At 40.2% G+C, this 17,394-nt stretch overlaps 1 protein-coding gene and 1 pseudogene across 1 annotated transcript in view; one reads left to right on the plus strand and one right to left on the minus strand.

Moving 5' to 3' along the window:
- HHAT (hedgehog acyltransferase) overlaps nucleotides 1-17,394 on the plus strand; it is a 569,769-nt gene that overhangs the window by 117,327 nt on the left and 435,048 nt on the right. The window contains exons 4-5 of the mRNA XM_006888008.1: nucleotides 8,384-8,578; nucleotides 15,590-15,805. Coding sequence (XP_006888070.1) covers nucleotides 8,384-8,578; nucleotides 15,590-15,805 — 411 coding nt within the window. The remainder of the gene's footprint in view (nucleotides 1-8,383; nucleotides 8,579-15,589; nucleotides 15,806-17,394) is intronic.
- Nucleotides 9,632-10,183, minus strand: LOC102864184 (annotated as a pseudogene).

Consider the following 17,394-nt stretch of genomic DNA (forward strand, 5'->3'; position numbering starts at 1 on the left):
ACAGATAATGGCTCTGAGATGTGGAACAAGTGTTTTTGGTTTCACCCACACTGAAATAGAAGCCTGTGTCTACCAGGGGTTAAATGAGACAGGTAGAGAGTTTGGAAAGTAGTGGGTTCTCAACATTTTGGTGCTAATTTGTTACTTCTTATCGATAACTACTTAGTTAAATTCCTTGAGGAAGCACACCTGTATCTATCTATTCATGACATTCATCTGCTACTTGCTTTGCTATGCGTCAGGTTGTTGTTGTTGTTAGTTGTCATTGGGTACATTTCCTTGCCTATAATCTTGACGGAAGTGGATTGCCAAGCCTTTTCTTCCACAGAGCTGCTGAGTTGGTTTGAACTGCCAACCTTTAGGTTAGCAGTGGAACAGAAACGGTTTGTGCTATCTAGGAACTTTATATACCAGGTACCATTTACTATATGGTAAGTGCGGGCCCTAAATGATTGTAATCTGAACCAAACAGCTTTTTAACTTGCTAAAGGAGATTATCAAGCAGAGAGACAATTATAGCCTGTTTTGAGGGGTGTTTCGATTCAGTAAACACAGGGGGAAGAAGGGAGGGACACTTAACTCAGCCCGACTGGGCAGTAGGCTCTGTATTCCATCAGAGAGACCCCAAGTGTTCTAGTTTGACTTTATCTCAACTTCCATAAAAATAGAGGCTTGAAGCCTTTCTTGATATTGGGTAGAATTGTAAAAATTGTGTTGCTTTTTTATTGTTGAGATCCCCCACCCCTTTGGCATTCACTTTGCCTTCTACTAGCACTTAAAGAGGGAGCTCTGGTGGCCTAGTGCTAAGAAGCTGTTCTGCAGTCTTGAAAGCACATGGTTCAAATCCACCAGCAGCTCCATGGGAGAATGATGAGCAATCTCCTCCCATGCGATTAACTGCTTCTGAAAACTGCTGGAGGGTCGGCTATGGGTCGGTTCTGACTCGAAGGCACTCAACAACAGCAACAACCACAACTATACTTAAATAGAGTTGAAGTATATTTGAGTATTCTAATGGGACTGACACACTTCAGAGTTCTCTCAGTTAATCTCATTGTCAAGGTTTAGGCCATGTACATTTGTAAATGCAAATTAAAAATCATAATATCACTAGAGCTGCCAGAGGGACTGAAAAAAAAAATCAGTGACAACCCTGAATCCCGATCGATATGTAAATAAACAGAATCCCTCATTTGTTGTTGTTGTTGTTGTTGTGTACGGTCAAGTTGAAACTGACCCATGGTGATCCTCTGGCAGGTTTTCAGAGGCAGTTAATCACACAGGAGGAGATTGCCCACCCTTATCCACAGAGCAGCTCGTGGCCTTGAACTATGTACCTTTGGGATTTCAGTGCAGCTTCTTGTCACTAGGCTACCAGAGCTCTCAATCATGGTTAGAGGGAACATTAAATGGCACAGATAACCAGGAAATCAGGCTTGCAGTTTCTTTAAAAAACTGAACTTGTAATTATCTTAATACTTGGTAGTTTTGCTCTTAGACTTTTATCTCAGAGACATGAACTTTGATTTTTGCTTACAAAACAGTGCATGAATGTTAATAGTAATTTAATCCATAATACTCTCAAACTAGAAACAGCCTAGATATCCTTCAACAGCTGAATGGCTAAGCAAACCTCAGTGTAGGTGTACCGTGGTTTACAGATGCATATGTACCCGCAGCTGCTGAGTTATCTGATTCACAGTGACCCTTCAGATGGTTTTTGAGACTGTAAATCTTTATCTCATGGAGCAGCTAGTAGATTTGTACCATTGACCTTTGAATTAGCAGCACAATATTTACCATACCATAGCACCATAACTTCTTATAGATTATTGTTGTTGTTATGTGCCATTGAGTTATTGTGACTCAGCAGCTCTATGAACAATGCCTCTGAACACTTCCCTGTCCTGAGCCAAGTTGCTGCCTCTTACACACTAACCCTCATCACCCCAGTTCCTGTCAATCCATCTCAACTAGAGTTTTTGCTCCTGTGCTGTCCCTCCACCCTTCCAAGCATGATGCCTTCTCCAAGGACTAGTCCCTCCTGCTAACATGTCTAAAGTATGTGAGATGGAGCTTCAAAATCCTTGCCTCCAAGGAGCAGCTTGGATTCACTCTCTCCAGGACAGAATTGTCAGTTCTCTTGGCAGTCCATGATATGTTCAACACTATTCTCCAGCACTACAACTCAAAAACATCTAGTTTTCTGTCATCCCTACTCCCTAGTAATGTAGGGAAAGGGAACAAACTACTGATAAATAGAGCAGTTTGAATGCCTTCCCACAGAATCAGGCTGAATGAAATATCAATTCCCAAATATAATGATATGATTTTGAAGTGAGACCATTTTAGAAATGAGAAAGATTAGTGGCTTCTAGGGACCTGGTATGAGTTGTGGGAGTGAGAGGTAGGTAGATGTGGATGTAGAGGCGGAATTGCACAGTATCTTACCTGTGGTGGAAACACTCAACCTTCAAGTGTGAAAAGTTGAATAGAACTAAAAATACACACACATCCAAATGAGTATGAGTAAAATTATGGGAAAATTTATAAGATTGGGGAATATATCAGTGTAATATCACAATATCCTGGTGGTGATTTCTTATCATAGACTTACAAAATGTTACCATTGGGGAGAAATGGAAACATATACAAATATCTCTTGTATTATACTCTTATATCTTCATGCAAGTACACAATTGTTTAAAAAATGTAAATTTTGTTTTTTCTCACTTTTGCTCATTGTCATTGAGAACCAGCTGAAGCTGACCCTGCAGTGAGTTTTCAGAGGCTGTAAATCACGCAGGAGTAAATTGTCCAGCTTTTTGTTGTGGAGTAGCTGGTTCATTTGAACAGCTTGCCTTTGGATGGGCGGTGCAACTCCTTATGTAGTAAAAATTTGATTTTACAAACTATACCTATCATAGCATGGCATTAGATAGAGGTCATGCCCATTGATGACTTTTACTTGATCAGCGTAAGTCTTTGTGCCCTCTTTCCAGTGATTAATATATCTCAATTGTAGAACTTAATATATGGGGTTATGCTGAGGGCATTTCAGTGTTTGAGCTTGACATTGATTATGTGTGTGACCCAAACAATTTATGTCTGCCCTGAGACCTTGGGAAGAAGATATCTCTCTAAAATCTTAATGACTTTTAAGTGATGAGTCACAAGTGCTGCTTCACATTTAATTTCTTAATTTTGTAAAGTTAAAAACGTTTCTGGCTTACTGGATGTCAGAGGCTACACAGTTAATGATGAAGTATTCTCTCTTGGGAGGTGAACAGAAGTCACTGATTATTATATATGTAAGCACATTTGGCGTAGAGAAAGGCTGAATGGTGCTGTCTTTAGACCATTGCTCGTTAAGTTGGTCCGTGAAGAACTTGGAAAAAACCCCAATGCTTTCCAGGAAGTAGCTTACTCACCGTGCTCTCTGTATTGCTAGATGGTGTCCTGCTTCCACCCTTAGACTCCTCTCGGGATGACTTCTTCCAGTTCTAAGCAAGTGGGCTGGCCGGTTAGTGGCTGGGCTGATTGGGACTAAAAGCCTTTGAAGGGGGACAGACTGCCTTCCTCTTATGTCCATCAGAGAACAAGGCTGTATCAGGATTTCAGTGCTGTTTTGAGGGCTGGGAATCTGGTTGCATTTTTACAGATGTTTGAAAAGTAATATTGTAATGAGAGTCCGATTTATGCCACCAGGGAGCTCTGCTGACCCTGTGGTAAGGCATTGTGCTGCTAACCCAAGAGCACTCGGTTCAACCCACCAGCTTCTCTGAGGGAAAAAGATGAGCAATCTTCTCAGTGATTTACAGCCTCTGAAAATCTGCTTGAGGGTCAGCTCTGAGTATGGTCCAACTCGATGCCACATAACAACATAACACATTTATACAGCACGTTTCTGTATGTGCTTCATCATCCATATTGTTTCCTTCCCCTCAGTAGATACAGTATGATTGTTAACACCCATTGAGGATTAGGAGAGACCAGAAGATTAATAAGAGAGCAATTCCAGTGATGTTTTTGAAAAGAACAGCATTATATGTGTCAGCTTGTATCTGTGGTACTTGGCAGGAGGAATATAGAAAAAGAAGAGAGAATACAGGACAAATGTGTCTATTTTTTAAAGTATTTTGTTGAAATTATTATTATTCTCATTTATTTACAAAATTTGAATACATTGTTTTCCAGAACATATTCTACCAATTTCCCTCACCCCACCCATCAAATTGTACAACTCCATGATTAATCCCCTCTCCGCCTGCACATCCTCATCCTCTGCTTTCCCCCCACTTTATATGGTACAACCACCCTGGAAGGCAGTTTGGTGCTTCCTCCAAAAGCTGAACATAGAAATTTCATATGACCTAGCTATTCTACTACTTAGAATATACCCCAAGAAAATTAAAACTGAAGCACACATGGAGATATGCACACCAGTGTTCATAACAGCATTATTCACCATTGTGAGAACATGGATACAGCCCCGATGTCCAACCATAAACGAATGGACTGAGAAATTATGGTACATTCACACAATGGAATACTATGCAGCATACAGGAGCAATGATTTTGTAAATTATTACCTAACTTGGGAGGGGCTGGAAAGCATTATGCTGAGTGAACTAACTCAGCCCCACAAGGACAAATATTGTATAAAACCATTATTGTAGAATTTTTTTAGGTAGGTTTTTTTTTTAATTGATTTGCTTACAAAGTTTGTTGTATACATTGTGTTTCAAGACAAGGTAATGATGGGCAAAGTCCAATGGTGATTAATTTTAGAAAACATAATGCATGAGAATGATTGTATAAAACCCAATATGAATGAGGAATATGGTGAATTTTGTCTGTTTTAAGGTAGACTTTGAGTCTAGTTCATCATGACTCTCTCAAGTAGATGGAGCATGATTAAGCATTTTCTAAAGGTTCTTTAGACTTTTCCCAAGTTGAAGTTGCTTTAATCTGTGGTAAATTCCTAAATTAATAATGATAAACAGATTCTTCCCTGCAAATGGATCACATAAAGCTTAATAAAAATGTAGATACATAATAAGTTTATGTCTGTAGCCATGCATATGTTGTTGTTGTTGTTATGTGCCATTGAGTTGCTTGCGACTCATAGCAACCCTGTGTACAACAACCCTAAACTCTGCTTTGTCCTGTGCCAATTGCACTGTCTCCGATACACCCATCCCGATTACCCCAGTCACTGAATCAGTCTACCTCATAGATGGCCTTCCTCTTCTGTCCTGTCCCTCTATCCTCCAAAGCAGGATCTCCCTCTCCAAGGACCAGTCCCTCCTAACAACATGTCCAAAGTATGTCAGATGAAGCCTCAGAATCCTTGCCTCCAAGGAGCCGCCCAGTTTAACCCTTTCCAGGGTGAACCTGTTTGTTTTCTTAGCCGTCCATAGTACTTTCAGTACTCCTCTCCAGCACCACAGCTCAAAGCCATTAATTCTCCTTCTATCCTCCTTGGTCATTGTCCAACTCTCTGACACATAACAAGTGATTGCAAAGACCATGGCCTGTATCAGACACACCTTAGTTTCCAGAGAGACACGATTTCTCTTCAGTACTTTGGAGAGGTCCCTAACAGCAGACTTTCCCATCGCAATACGTCTTTGAATTTCCTGGCTGCTGTTGCCAAGAGTGTTGACTGTGGACGCTCGGGAGACACTGGTCACAGCATAAGAAACTATGAGCAGCTGATGTGTTTGGAATCACAGAAGCCAAGGAAGATTCAGATATAAGGTATCAGATCAAGGGCTCGACAATGGGAGATCGATGTTCAAGGGAGTGGGTAGAAGTGGATGGATATCCTGGTGGATGGTGGAGCAGGGAAATAAGTGGGTAAAGACACTTGTGCCAAGGGCAGGGACAACACTGAAACTAATGGTTAATTCCACAATAAGGAGTATATCTTTCACTTTTTCTGTAAAATGCTTGTCTGTCGGATACTTCTCTAAATCTGAACATTCAGATTAAGGCAGACTAGGAAGAAGGATTGGTCATCCACTTCTGAAATAGCAGGTCTCTGAAAACCCTATGTATGAATATGTAGAAAAGAATTTAAAATGGTAAATCCTGCAGGTCATTTTGGAAAGGAACTTTTTTTTTTTTGTTACTTGCTAAAACTGCCTGTGACGATAATATTTGGTGGTGACCTTGTTTCTCCTCTTTGGCCTTTGACCAGGGAGTCAGTGTTTGGGGAAAAGTTTGAAGCAAATTTATGTCACTGTTTTCTGCAGGTATTAGGATGGAAAAATAATAAAAATGAACTCCAGACTTTGCTGGTTCTCTTGGAATGTAAAGTGGCTCACGAGATTTTGAGTTGGAATGTAGGCTTAGTGTCTGGACAATATTTCTGTTGGAGAGATAGTGTCTGAGGATGACACTTGTGATTTACATACCATGCCCGTCTTTTCTTGAAAGAAGTCTTTTGTATTCATAAGAATATCTAAATTGAGACAGTCTTTCCCTTTTAAATCTCGTTATGTCTTGGAAACCACATCTTTCATTGCACCCTGCCAGTACATCATACTGGAAGAAGAACTAATATTTTGTAGATTTCATGCAAAGTGTTTTAATATAGCATCAACTTAGTGACTTTTCACAGCCCCCACTTGGAGTGTTGTTAGGTGCCGCGGAGTCCACCTGTGTGCAACAGAATGAAGCATGTCCATTCCTGAGCTCTCCTCCCAATCTCTTCAGTGCTTAAACCTGCTGTTTTATCCACTGGGCCAGTCCACTCACTGAGGGTCTTCCTCTTTTTCATGGACCCTCTGTTTTACCAAGCATGATGTCTTTATCCAAGAACTGGCCTCTCCAGATAACATGGCCACTATATATATAAATTGCAGTCTCACCATCTTTGCTTCCAAGGAGCACCCTGGCTACACTTTTTCTACAACAGATTTGTTTGTTCTTTTTGTAGTCCATAGTATATTCAGTATTCTTCACCATCACACAATTCAAAGGCACCAGCTCTTTTTCAGTCTTCTTTATTCACTATCCAATTTTGACTAGAATCTGAGGCAATTAAAATGGTACAACCACTGTGGAAGGCAATTAGGCATTTCCTCAAAAAGATGAATATAAGGATTCCATACACCCCAGATATTTCACTGCTAGGAAGGTAACCCCAGAAAAATAGAACTGAGACACAGATGGAAACTTGTACATCAGTGTTTATAGGAGTGTTATTGGCAATAACAAGAAAATGGAAATAGCCCAAATGTTCATCTAATGAGTGAATGGATTGAGAAATTAGGGTAATTTCACATGATAAAATATTATGTAGCACTTAGGACCAACGGTTTTGGAAAATACTGTACATCATGAGAGTGGCTAGAAAGCATTATGCTGAGTGAACTAACACAGTCCCATAAGGACAAATACTGCATAAGACCATTGCTATAAAAATAGAAAGATAACTAGAAGGATGTGTATACATGGACAAAGGAAAGATATTTATTATTCACTGCTGATGACTATGTTGTTGTTGTTATGTACATTCAAGTCATAACTGACTCATAGCTGACCTTCCAGTGGATTTCCAGAGGAGTAAGCCACATGGGAAACTGAAAGAGAATCTTAGACCTTCTGGAGGATTTGAAGCATGTGCCTTCAAGTTGGCAGTGCAACTCTTTACCCCTAAGCTACCATAGCTCTATATAGTTAATGACTATATAACTTGATAATTTAAAATAAAAATAATCTCCAGTTCTCTTAAGATGGTTATAAAGATATCAGTAAGATTGATTATGTGGAGATCAATAAAGTGTGTAAGATACAGTTCTGTAAACGAAGCTAATTTATTTTAAATCTCTGACTTAGACCTTAGAAGGTATAGTATAACTTGGTGGTTTACTTCAACATGATTCACTAGAAATATATACGAATATTTTGTTTCACTTTAATGTTAGATATGCATATATGGTACAGTGTTCCAGGTTAGCATTTCTTCTCCTATGTATGTTTAAAGATGTCATTGTTTTGTCTCTGATTTCCATAGCGTCTACAGAAACAATAGCTATCTGGCTGTGGTATTCAGTGGTCTGGATATTTTGTAGAGCGTTGGGTTTTGTTTTGTTTTTGTCTCCCCCCCCTTTTTCTTGTCTTTTTTTCTGAAAGCAAAAGAATAACTACTTGCTTTTAGTCTAGCCAGCATTCACTCTGGAATTAATGTACCAGTGTCTCTTTGAATCCCTTTTGCTTTTTTTTTCTCTAAAGTCCCAGGACAGTGAACAAAGAAATTTGCCTTATGGATCACTAAACATTGCCTTGTATGTTTAGGTTACTTGATAGCAGTTCCCATTAACTCACCTTTCTCTATTCTCCTCCCACTACTCCTCCCTGTCTATGCCTGCAGCACAGACCCTGGATTCTCATGGTCTACGGAATGTGGGCTTGCTGGTGTGTGCTTGGGGTCCCAGGTGTGGCCATGGTCTTTCTCCATACCATCATCTCCTTCTGGGTGGCCCAGTTCCGGTTGCTTCTCTGCTCGTGGCTCTGCTCGCTCCTCCTGCTTTCCACGCTGAGGCTGCAAGGTGTGGAGGAAGTTAAGGTAAGTTTGTTTTTATACACTAGAGACAGAGAAGGTCCTTCTGGCAATTGATTTCCTGATCCCTGTAATGCCTTTGTTTCAGAGACGTCTGTTAAGGAACCTCGATGGTTCTTGCATCTGTCATGTGTGAGATAATACATGTAAACCCTGGCCTTGCATTCTATTCTCTTACATGACTACTAGATGCTAGTGTTTTGGGGTTGCCTAGAGCTTGAGTTAATCTCTTTTCTTTCATTTTGGTAGATATGGATGCTAGATATCCCAGGAACAGAGGCAGGAACAAATGGGGGAGAGAGAGAGAGTGAGTGTGTGTGTGTGTGTGTGTGTGTGTGTGTGTGTGTGTGCGCGCGCCCCAGAAGTTTAATAACATTTATCTGTAGAATGCTCTACAGTTTTTAGAGCCCTCTCATGTTCCTTACCAAATTTGATGCCCACAGTGGCCTTTGAGACAATCAGAAAGGAAGTATTCTTAGATGATGAAACAGATTTCTTGAATATTTACTCATGTACCCCCTGGAAACCCTTTGAATTTAGAAAGTCAAAACCATGTGTTTCTCTCCAAAGGATACAGACTAAGCTTTCATTCTTGTAAGTCCAACAGAATTGTCACAGATACAAAATCTTAAAACTCAAACTTATTTCTGTTGCATTGGAACTAACTCATGGCAGACCCTCGCTTGAGTTTCTGGGGTGGATTTGAACCAACAGAAAGACATGGCCTTGGGTCAGCTGCATACCTCCATCTGGTCTACACCGCCAGAGACAAGTAGAAAATACATATAAATTTTTTTTTATAAATTGCTGGTGCAAGTGAAGGAGAGCATGAGATCAACACACCACTACTGTAGAGCCTTTGTTTCCATTTTAGTAGAATATTATTTTTTTCAATTAATGAGATATTTATTAAAATAATATATCTGGAGGAAAAATCAATACAATGCATATACATCATTACCACAAACTGTATACAATCATACAAAAAAGGATTTTATTTTGGGGAACTGATTTCTACTTTATGGCAGGTTTCACTTTCAGAAATAAAACCACAGAATATCACAATCTAATTCCATCTTCCAGGGTGGCATGCTGAGGAAGGGATATTCTTATTCCCTGTAGGAGCTCCTCCTTTACACTGTCAGATACCAAGGCTCTGCCACAGGGAGTGAGTTCAGCCACCAAGCCATCCACAGTGACGTGTTCTAGTCCTTTTTCTTTATTTACCTCTTTACAGTGGTTCTGTCAACGGGTCCTTCCAGCCACGTTCAATCAGTAGTTCTTTGAGGCATTCTCTTTCTCCAGTTTCTATCGACTTTTTAAAAAAAATAATTTAGTTTGTTTATTTTTCATTTCAATAAACATCTACAGAGATTTTGGAATTCCATTAATTCATTGTTGCACCCTTCTCCCCGCACCCGCTCCCCGTTTGCTCCTCTCCTTGAAAAGCAAAAGAAAAACTCCCTCATTGGTACACAATCCCCCACCCGCACCTCCCCAAACCACACCCCCCACCCCCATATATAATCCACTCTGCAACCCTCATTGCATACTCCTACTTTTAATTGTTGCTCTCATCTGTGCATCTTTGTTCATCTTGTTAACCACCATCACCACAGGCAAGGGCTGTCCCAGGGACGAAATGACCATTGTGCTGATGACCGTGACCTACCACACTCTTCTACTGCCCACACTGCTAGTAAAATACTCTTATGTAGGAGTTTACTCTCTTGATTTTATCTTCTCTTATTAACAAGCATTTTTATTTTATGAGTGGGTACCAGTTTTGGTTCAGGGGATGCTGGTAGAAAAAAGAGATGCCCTGAATTTAGGGTTTTGGTGCGGTGTTGAGCTGATTGGCTGCATCGGTGAACCCTTTGTACATGGAGTTTTGTCGTTCCTGTTACATGCTCCCTGATCATCTCCTGAGTAGTGAGCAGCATCCCCTGCACACCTGCAGACTGCCTGGCTGTCTTTAATAACTAGAAAGTCTCAGTGTAACCTCAACTTTGGACTTGGTCAGAACACTTTGGTGTTACTGTGTATTTCCTTTCTTCCCTTTATAGGTGGTGAAAATGGTAAATAAGCACATTCAGCTGTTAAACAAAAGATTCAAAGTTCATGTAGACCCAGAGCTGCCAAGGAAGCAAACCATGACATTCTACCCCCACATACACCATTGACAACCTTACAAGCCCAGACCTCTGGCATATATAAGGTCACCATGAGTTGGAGTGGTTTGGTGACAGTGGTTTTTACTGGGCTTCATTGATGCTGAATGCTGTGCTGGCTGTGGAGTTCTTGCATTCACTTTACATGACATAACTTAAGCATTTGCTGTGTGCATGCAGGCTAGACTAGGAATGCTTTGAGTATAAGGATCTTTTGTGTTTCTCCCTCGGCAGAACTCCACTCAGGTGAGCACTCTGCAGATGCCTGTTGATGGAATGTCACTGTTGGAGACTGTGAGGGACTCGAGGACAGTGTCACGCTGTGCAGTGTCCAGCCCGCTCCATGCGGTACTGGTCATATCAATGCTGCTGCTTCTCCTTTAGCTCATAAGCTTTCTGAATGGTATATGATGATGGTAACGGATCTGTTTCTCTGTGGAGGGGAATCTAATTTATTATTTACCTTTACCATAAAAATATTCTTGCCTGGAGAAATCTTAGAGTGTTCTTTTCCTTTCATCATAGTGACATTAGAACCCCTGGATGCTTTTATTTTGTTTTGGTATTAATTCTTCAGTCTGTCTGTTTATGAATTGTTTTTCTGACTCTTTGAATTTTCCTGCCGTGGGTTAGAAAAGTGATGAGAAAATATCTGGGCCAGGAGTCAATATATAATCTCTTCTATCCACTTCTCCACTCTTCAGAGTGTAGGCAGACATTTAAGCTCTGAACCTTATATTCATTATCTAGAAACAGGACAATAGCTCTCCATTTTTCATAGATTTGTTCTGGAAATTGAAGAAGATAATGTATTTTTAAGCAATGTTGTAAACATCGTAACATTTAAATACCAAGTATTTTAAGGATAAAACCAGAAAGTTTATATATGATTACAGTAAAAAAAGAAAAGATACTGTTAAAAAAACCTTTTCTGTATAATTTTCTTTATATTCATTTTTTTAAAAAAATAATTCCTTGTGTTTTTGGTTAAAGTGTATCCATAACAATACAGGTTCCCATTCAACAGATTTTACACCTCCTATTCAGTGACATGTGTTATATTCTTCACACTGTGTCAACATTCTCATTATTTCTATTTTAGTTTTGCCCGATTTGTGCTATCAGAGACCTTGATAATTGGCTTTCCTAGCCTTCACTGGGGGAATGATCTCCAGCTACCTTAACTGTGGACATATGGTCTCACAAATCATCAACAGCTGTGGGATCAATTAAAGCACTCTCCACACTGTGGAGGGTGTGAAAACACCAACAGAGGAGAGGCAGCATGACTGTGTCAACTTAGGCCAAGCCTAAGGAGGATGAGAGATTGTCTAGACTGAGAAATTGTTTATGATGACCTAAACATCATGCTGCATCCAGCCAGGCCCACTGCTCACCAGTTCCTACAAAAAACCAGCCTGCATACCTATAGTCGATGTGAGTTATTCCCCTTATGAGTCTGAATCTCTGCTAGCAAATCATTGAACCCACAGGCTTTAGAGAAATTGGGGAACTGAGCCGCAGATGGAGCTGTTAATAGAAATTTTAACAGCCACTTAAATATTTGAGATTATGTTGACTTGAGGCTTCTTGTTGAGCAAATCTTTCGAGACTTGACTCAATGAAGAAGAATGTGACATCAGTATCTGAGGAAGACTCATCAATAACCTACATTATGCCGATGAAACAACCTTGTTTGCTGAAAGTGGGAAGGATTTGAAACACTTGCTGCAGAAGATCAAAGACTACTGCCTTCAACATAGATTACATCTCAGCGTCAAGAAGACAAAAATCCTCACCACTGGACTAATAGGTTATATCACAATAAATGGGGAAAAATTGAAATTGTCAATGATTTAATCTTTGATCCACATTCAACACACTTGGTACCAGCAGTCAAAAAATCAAGAGATGTATTGCATTGGGAAACTGTGCTGTCAAGGATCTTTCCAAAGTACTATGAAGCAATGCTGTCAATTTGAAGAGTAAGGTGTACCTGATTCAGGTCATGGTCTTTTCAGTCACCTACTGTGTATCTGACATCTGGACAGTGAATATGAATGACAGAAAAATTATGCCTTTGGGTTGTGTTGGAGTACTGAATATCCCATGGATTGTCAAAAGAACAAACAGGTATCTTGGAGGAAGTGCAGACAGAGCACCCCTTAAAGGTAAGAATGGCAAAGTGTTGTCTCATAAACTTTGACAATACTATTAGGAGGGCTGTCCCTTGAAAAGGGACATCGTACATGGAAAGGTGGAGGTTCGGCAATAGAGAAGACCGTTAACAAGATGAAATGACACAGTGATTGTGGAAATGGGCTCAGATACATCAGAGAGAATAAAGATGGCACAGGATAGGTCAAGGTTCAAGTCTGTTGTTCACAGGGTCACTATGAGTGGTTCTCAACTCAGTGGCACCTAACAATGAAAAGGATGGCATTCTTTTATTTTTGTGCAAATCTGTTAATTAGTTCAAAGGTGATTTCAAAATATGTTTTTTCTTCACTCTCTAGGATATCTTAGGACAATCATTTCAAGGATTCTTCCAGCCTCTGACCTTGAAGTTCTATCCCACATATTTTTTCCTATCAGGACTATGTATTGTGACTTTGATAAAAATATTTAGTGTTGGTAAGTGGGCTACCATCTGGCCTCAAGTTATAGAAGGCTGTGATTTTTAGCAAACAGCATTGTTGCTTTTCAGCACTTTGGATAAGTCTTTGCTCAGCAGATTTTCCCAACGAAACACATCTTTTTGTTTCTTGACTGCAGATATTGATTGCAGGGTATTGATTGTGGCTGTAAGGATAATTAAATCATTGACAATTTCAATCTTTTTTCCATCTACCATGATGTTGCCTGTTGATCCAGCGGCAAGGATTTTTGTTTTAAAAAAATTTATTGGTTTTCATACAATAATTTGTTTACATTGTGGCATTAATTTACATTGTGTTTCATACATTCTTATACCCTATATGTCTCATAAAACTAATTACCATTGATCTATACCTATTACTACACCATCTTTTCAAGTCCCTTTGAATCTTTCCTATTCCCTTACTCTCCCTCCAATTTACCCTCTAAACTCTTCTGTCCTAGTGATTTGCACCTTTTCCTGTCCCCTTCCTCCTTTCCTTTCCCCTTTTTGGACATTTAGACACATCTTACTAGTTATCCTTCTACTTTTACAACAGTGGTCTTATGCAGTATTTGTCTTTATGAGACTGAGTTATTTTCACTCAGCTTAATGCTCTCCAGTCTCTTCCATGTTACAGAATATTTTACAAAATTGTTATCCATTATGTGAATGTATCACAGTTTCTCAATCGATTAGTTTGTTGATGGGCATTTGAGTTGTTTCCATATTCCTGCTATTTTGAAGAACAGTGGTATTATTAACATAGGTGTGTGCCTCAGTTCTAATTTCCTTGGGGTATAGTATATTCCTAGCAGTGCTGGAATGATCACTATATCTTATTAGATTTCTATGTTCAGCTTTTTGAGGAAATACCAAACTGCCTTCCAGAATGGTTGTACCATTTTATAATCCTACCAGCAGTGCGTGAGAGTTCTAACCTCCTCGCATCCATCCCAACATTTATTGCTTGTTATCCTGTTAAACTTTGCTACTGGTACTGCAGTGAGACGGAATCTCATTGTTGTTATGTTTTGCATCTCTCCGATTTTGAACATTTCTTTGTGTGTCTGTTGGCCCTCTGGATGTCTTCCTTTGTGGTTGTAGTCCTAATAATTACAACAGAACAATATGCACATAATAAAGAACATTTTATAAGGGGATGAATAGGTGAAACTCAGAGGCGCTATCATGGAAATCTCCCCTTCAAAGTCTACAAAATAAATTTTTGAATTGGCAGTTGAACTTTAGCTTCATAACAAAGGCAAACAGCTCCTTGCTGAAGGCAGTCAGGCTCCTGCTGCATCGTGGTTTTGCTGTAAAGTAAGTCATCGTTCCCATTCCTTCCGTTCTACACATGCCTTTGGGATTGCAGTAAGTGCAGCTACTTACAAAGAATTGGAAACAACTCAGAGTCACCAATGAATGTAGAGTTAACGAAACTTTAGTAGAGTCACCCAGTGGAGCATTATGCATCACCAAAAAAATCAGGAATGTGTGAAGTACTGTAGAACATGGATGAAATGAGAACAATCTATGTTGAGTGATTGTGCTGTATTCACACATTGGAGTATTACGGATCACTGAAAAATTATCAAGAATCTGAAATATTTCACAATATGGATGAAACTAGAACATATTTTGAGTGACATAAGTCAGTAACAAAATGATAGTTATGGTATATTTGTTGTTTTTACTGTTGAGTTGGAACTGACCCATAGCTGATCCTCTCTGGCAGGTTTTCAGAGGCAGTTAATCACATGGGAGGAGACTGCCCATTCTTCTCCTGTGGAGCAGCTGGTGGCCTCGAGCCACGCGCCTTCAGGATTGCAGCACAGCTTCTTGCCACATATAAGACTACTATTAAAAACAAAACAAAACAAACCCCCAAAAAAACCCAACACTAAGAAATAGTTTACATACAGATAGATTTATATTTGGGTGGTTACCAGAGGGAAGGGAGAGAGATGTGAAAGCAAAAAAGAATAAGTGGATTAAGTTGGGAAAGAACAGTTAATATACAATATAATGACAAATAAATAATTAAAGTACCAAAAAGTCTCCCATGAAGGGAGCAAGAGGCTGTTATACCCATGGACCATCTGGGCTTCTTAGATGAAGGTGGATGTGGTAGCTGCTACTTGTTTTGTTGATTGAATGATGCCCTTCTTGGCCGCTCATGAGTTATCCTTTCTTTTGACTTTGCAGAGAAGGTGGTACCAGACAGAAAATGAGTACTACTTGCTGCAGTTCACCCTGACTGTTCGCTGCCTCTACTACACCAGTTTCAGCCTTGAGTCCTGCTGGCAGCAGCTGCCCGCCGAGCGTGCCTCCTACTCCTTCTCCTGGATACTGGCCTATGTCTTCTACTACCCTGTTTTCCATAACGGGCCCATCCTCAGCTTCCCCGAGTTCATCAAACAGGTAGAGCCTATGGGGGAACACCTGGGCTTCCGTGAATGAAGTCGCTTCCTTTCTTTCTGTAGTCACCTCTTTGACTCTTTTCTTTCAGGTATGCTCCACTTCGAAAACCCAAGTAATAAAACACACTTGTTGATTGTCTTGATTTGTAACACGATGAATGAGATGCTTAGGGGAAACAAAGCCTTACTGTTATGCGCTGTTAGGAAACCCACAGGTAGCTGACTCTTCAGCAAATTTCAAAGGGTCCACCTGTCTAGCATATATGTCAACATGAAGAGCTCCTGTATAACCAGGGTTAATAGCTTGAAGTGGCATCTGCACTGCAGGGAAATTCTAAGAAAAGTAATAAATTGATTCTGACAGTATTTCCTGAAAAAGAGAAATTGTCTAAGCTGTTGCTTGGTGAAATAGTGTGTTCCATTTTATTTTCACAAGCGTTTATGAAATAGCTCTCCCATCACCTGTGAAATGTTCTTAAGGGTAATGAAGATGAGAAAACAGAAGAGCTGAAGGAAGCAGAGTGTGGAGTGAAATGTTAGGGGCCGTGTGAGAACCTGGGCAGATGCCTCTAGCACGTCTAGTTGACCCTCAACAAGAGGCAGAAATTACAAAATAGCCAGATGTTCCTTCTGACCTTCAAACAAAACCAAAACAGAGTCTGGCTCGGCCCTGGCATGTACCTGTTTCTCCTGGATGCATCCCTGTCTGAGACTCTATCCCAAGCTACCTTTGTTTAGCTCTCTACTCTTTACCTTCTGTGTGAGACTTTTTCTCGAGGGCAAGCTTTCCGGATCATGTTTGCTCACTGTGTTTACTTTAGGTGGTGATTGTGATGCTGGGTGCTGTGGTGTTGACTCCAAGTTCTGGAAACCCCAGGTGATAGAGTAGAACTGCCCTCAAGGGTTCTCAGGCTGTAGCCTTTATGGAAGCAGATTGCTAGATTTATTTTTTTTTTTAACAGAGACGCTGGGTGGGTTTGAACCACTAGAGCACCTTAACCTGTATCTCCTTAATGGTTTGCTGTCAAGTTGATTCTGACTCTTAGTGGCCCCATGTGACGGAGTAGAACTGCCCATAGGGTTTCCTAGGGTGTAATCTTTACAGGAGCAGTTGGCGAGGCCTTTCCCCGTGTGGTGGGTTAAAACTGCCTGCCTTTTCCTTCACAGCCTAGAGCTTGACTTGTTGCCTGACTTGGGCTCCCTAAGTTAAGGTGAAATCAATGATATTGTTAATGCTACATACTGCAGAGCAAAGAACTGTCTTCACACTAGAATTGATAGTCACTACCAGCAGTCAAGATATCAAAAAAACTTGTTGTCCCGAGAAAATCTGCTGTCAGGGACCTCTCCAAAGTACTAAGAAGCAATCATGTCAGTTTAGAAACTAAGGTGTACCTGATCAAGTCCTGATCTTCAAGCTGCTTTGAAAGAAACAGCAAAAAATAAGGCCCCCAGAATAGATGGTATACCAATTGACATATTTCAGCTAACAGATATTGCCCTGGATGTGCTCACCAAGTTGTGCCAAGAAATCTGGAGAACAACCACTTGGCCAACTGATTGGAAGAGATCTATATTTGTTCCCATCCC

The sequence above is a fragment of the Elephantulus edwardii genome, unplaced genomic scaffold (genome assembly GCF_000299155.1).
Source record: "Elephantulus edwardii isolate Elephantulus edwardi_28Jun2011 unplaced genomic scaffold, EleEdw1.0 scaffold00063, whole genome shotgun sequence".
NCBI lineage: Eukaryota > Metazoa > Chordata > Mammalia > Macroscelidea > Macroscelididae > Elephantulus > Elephantulus edwardii.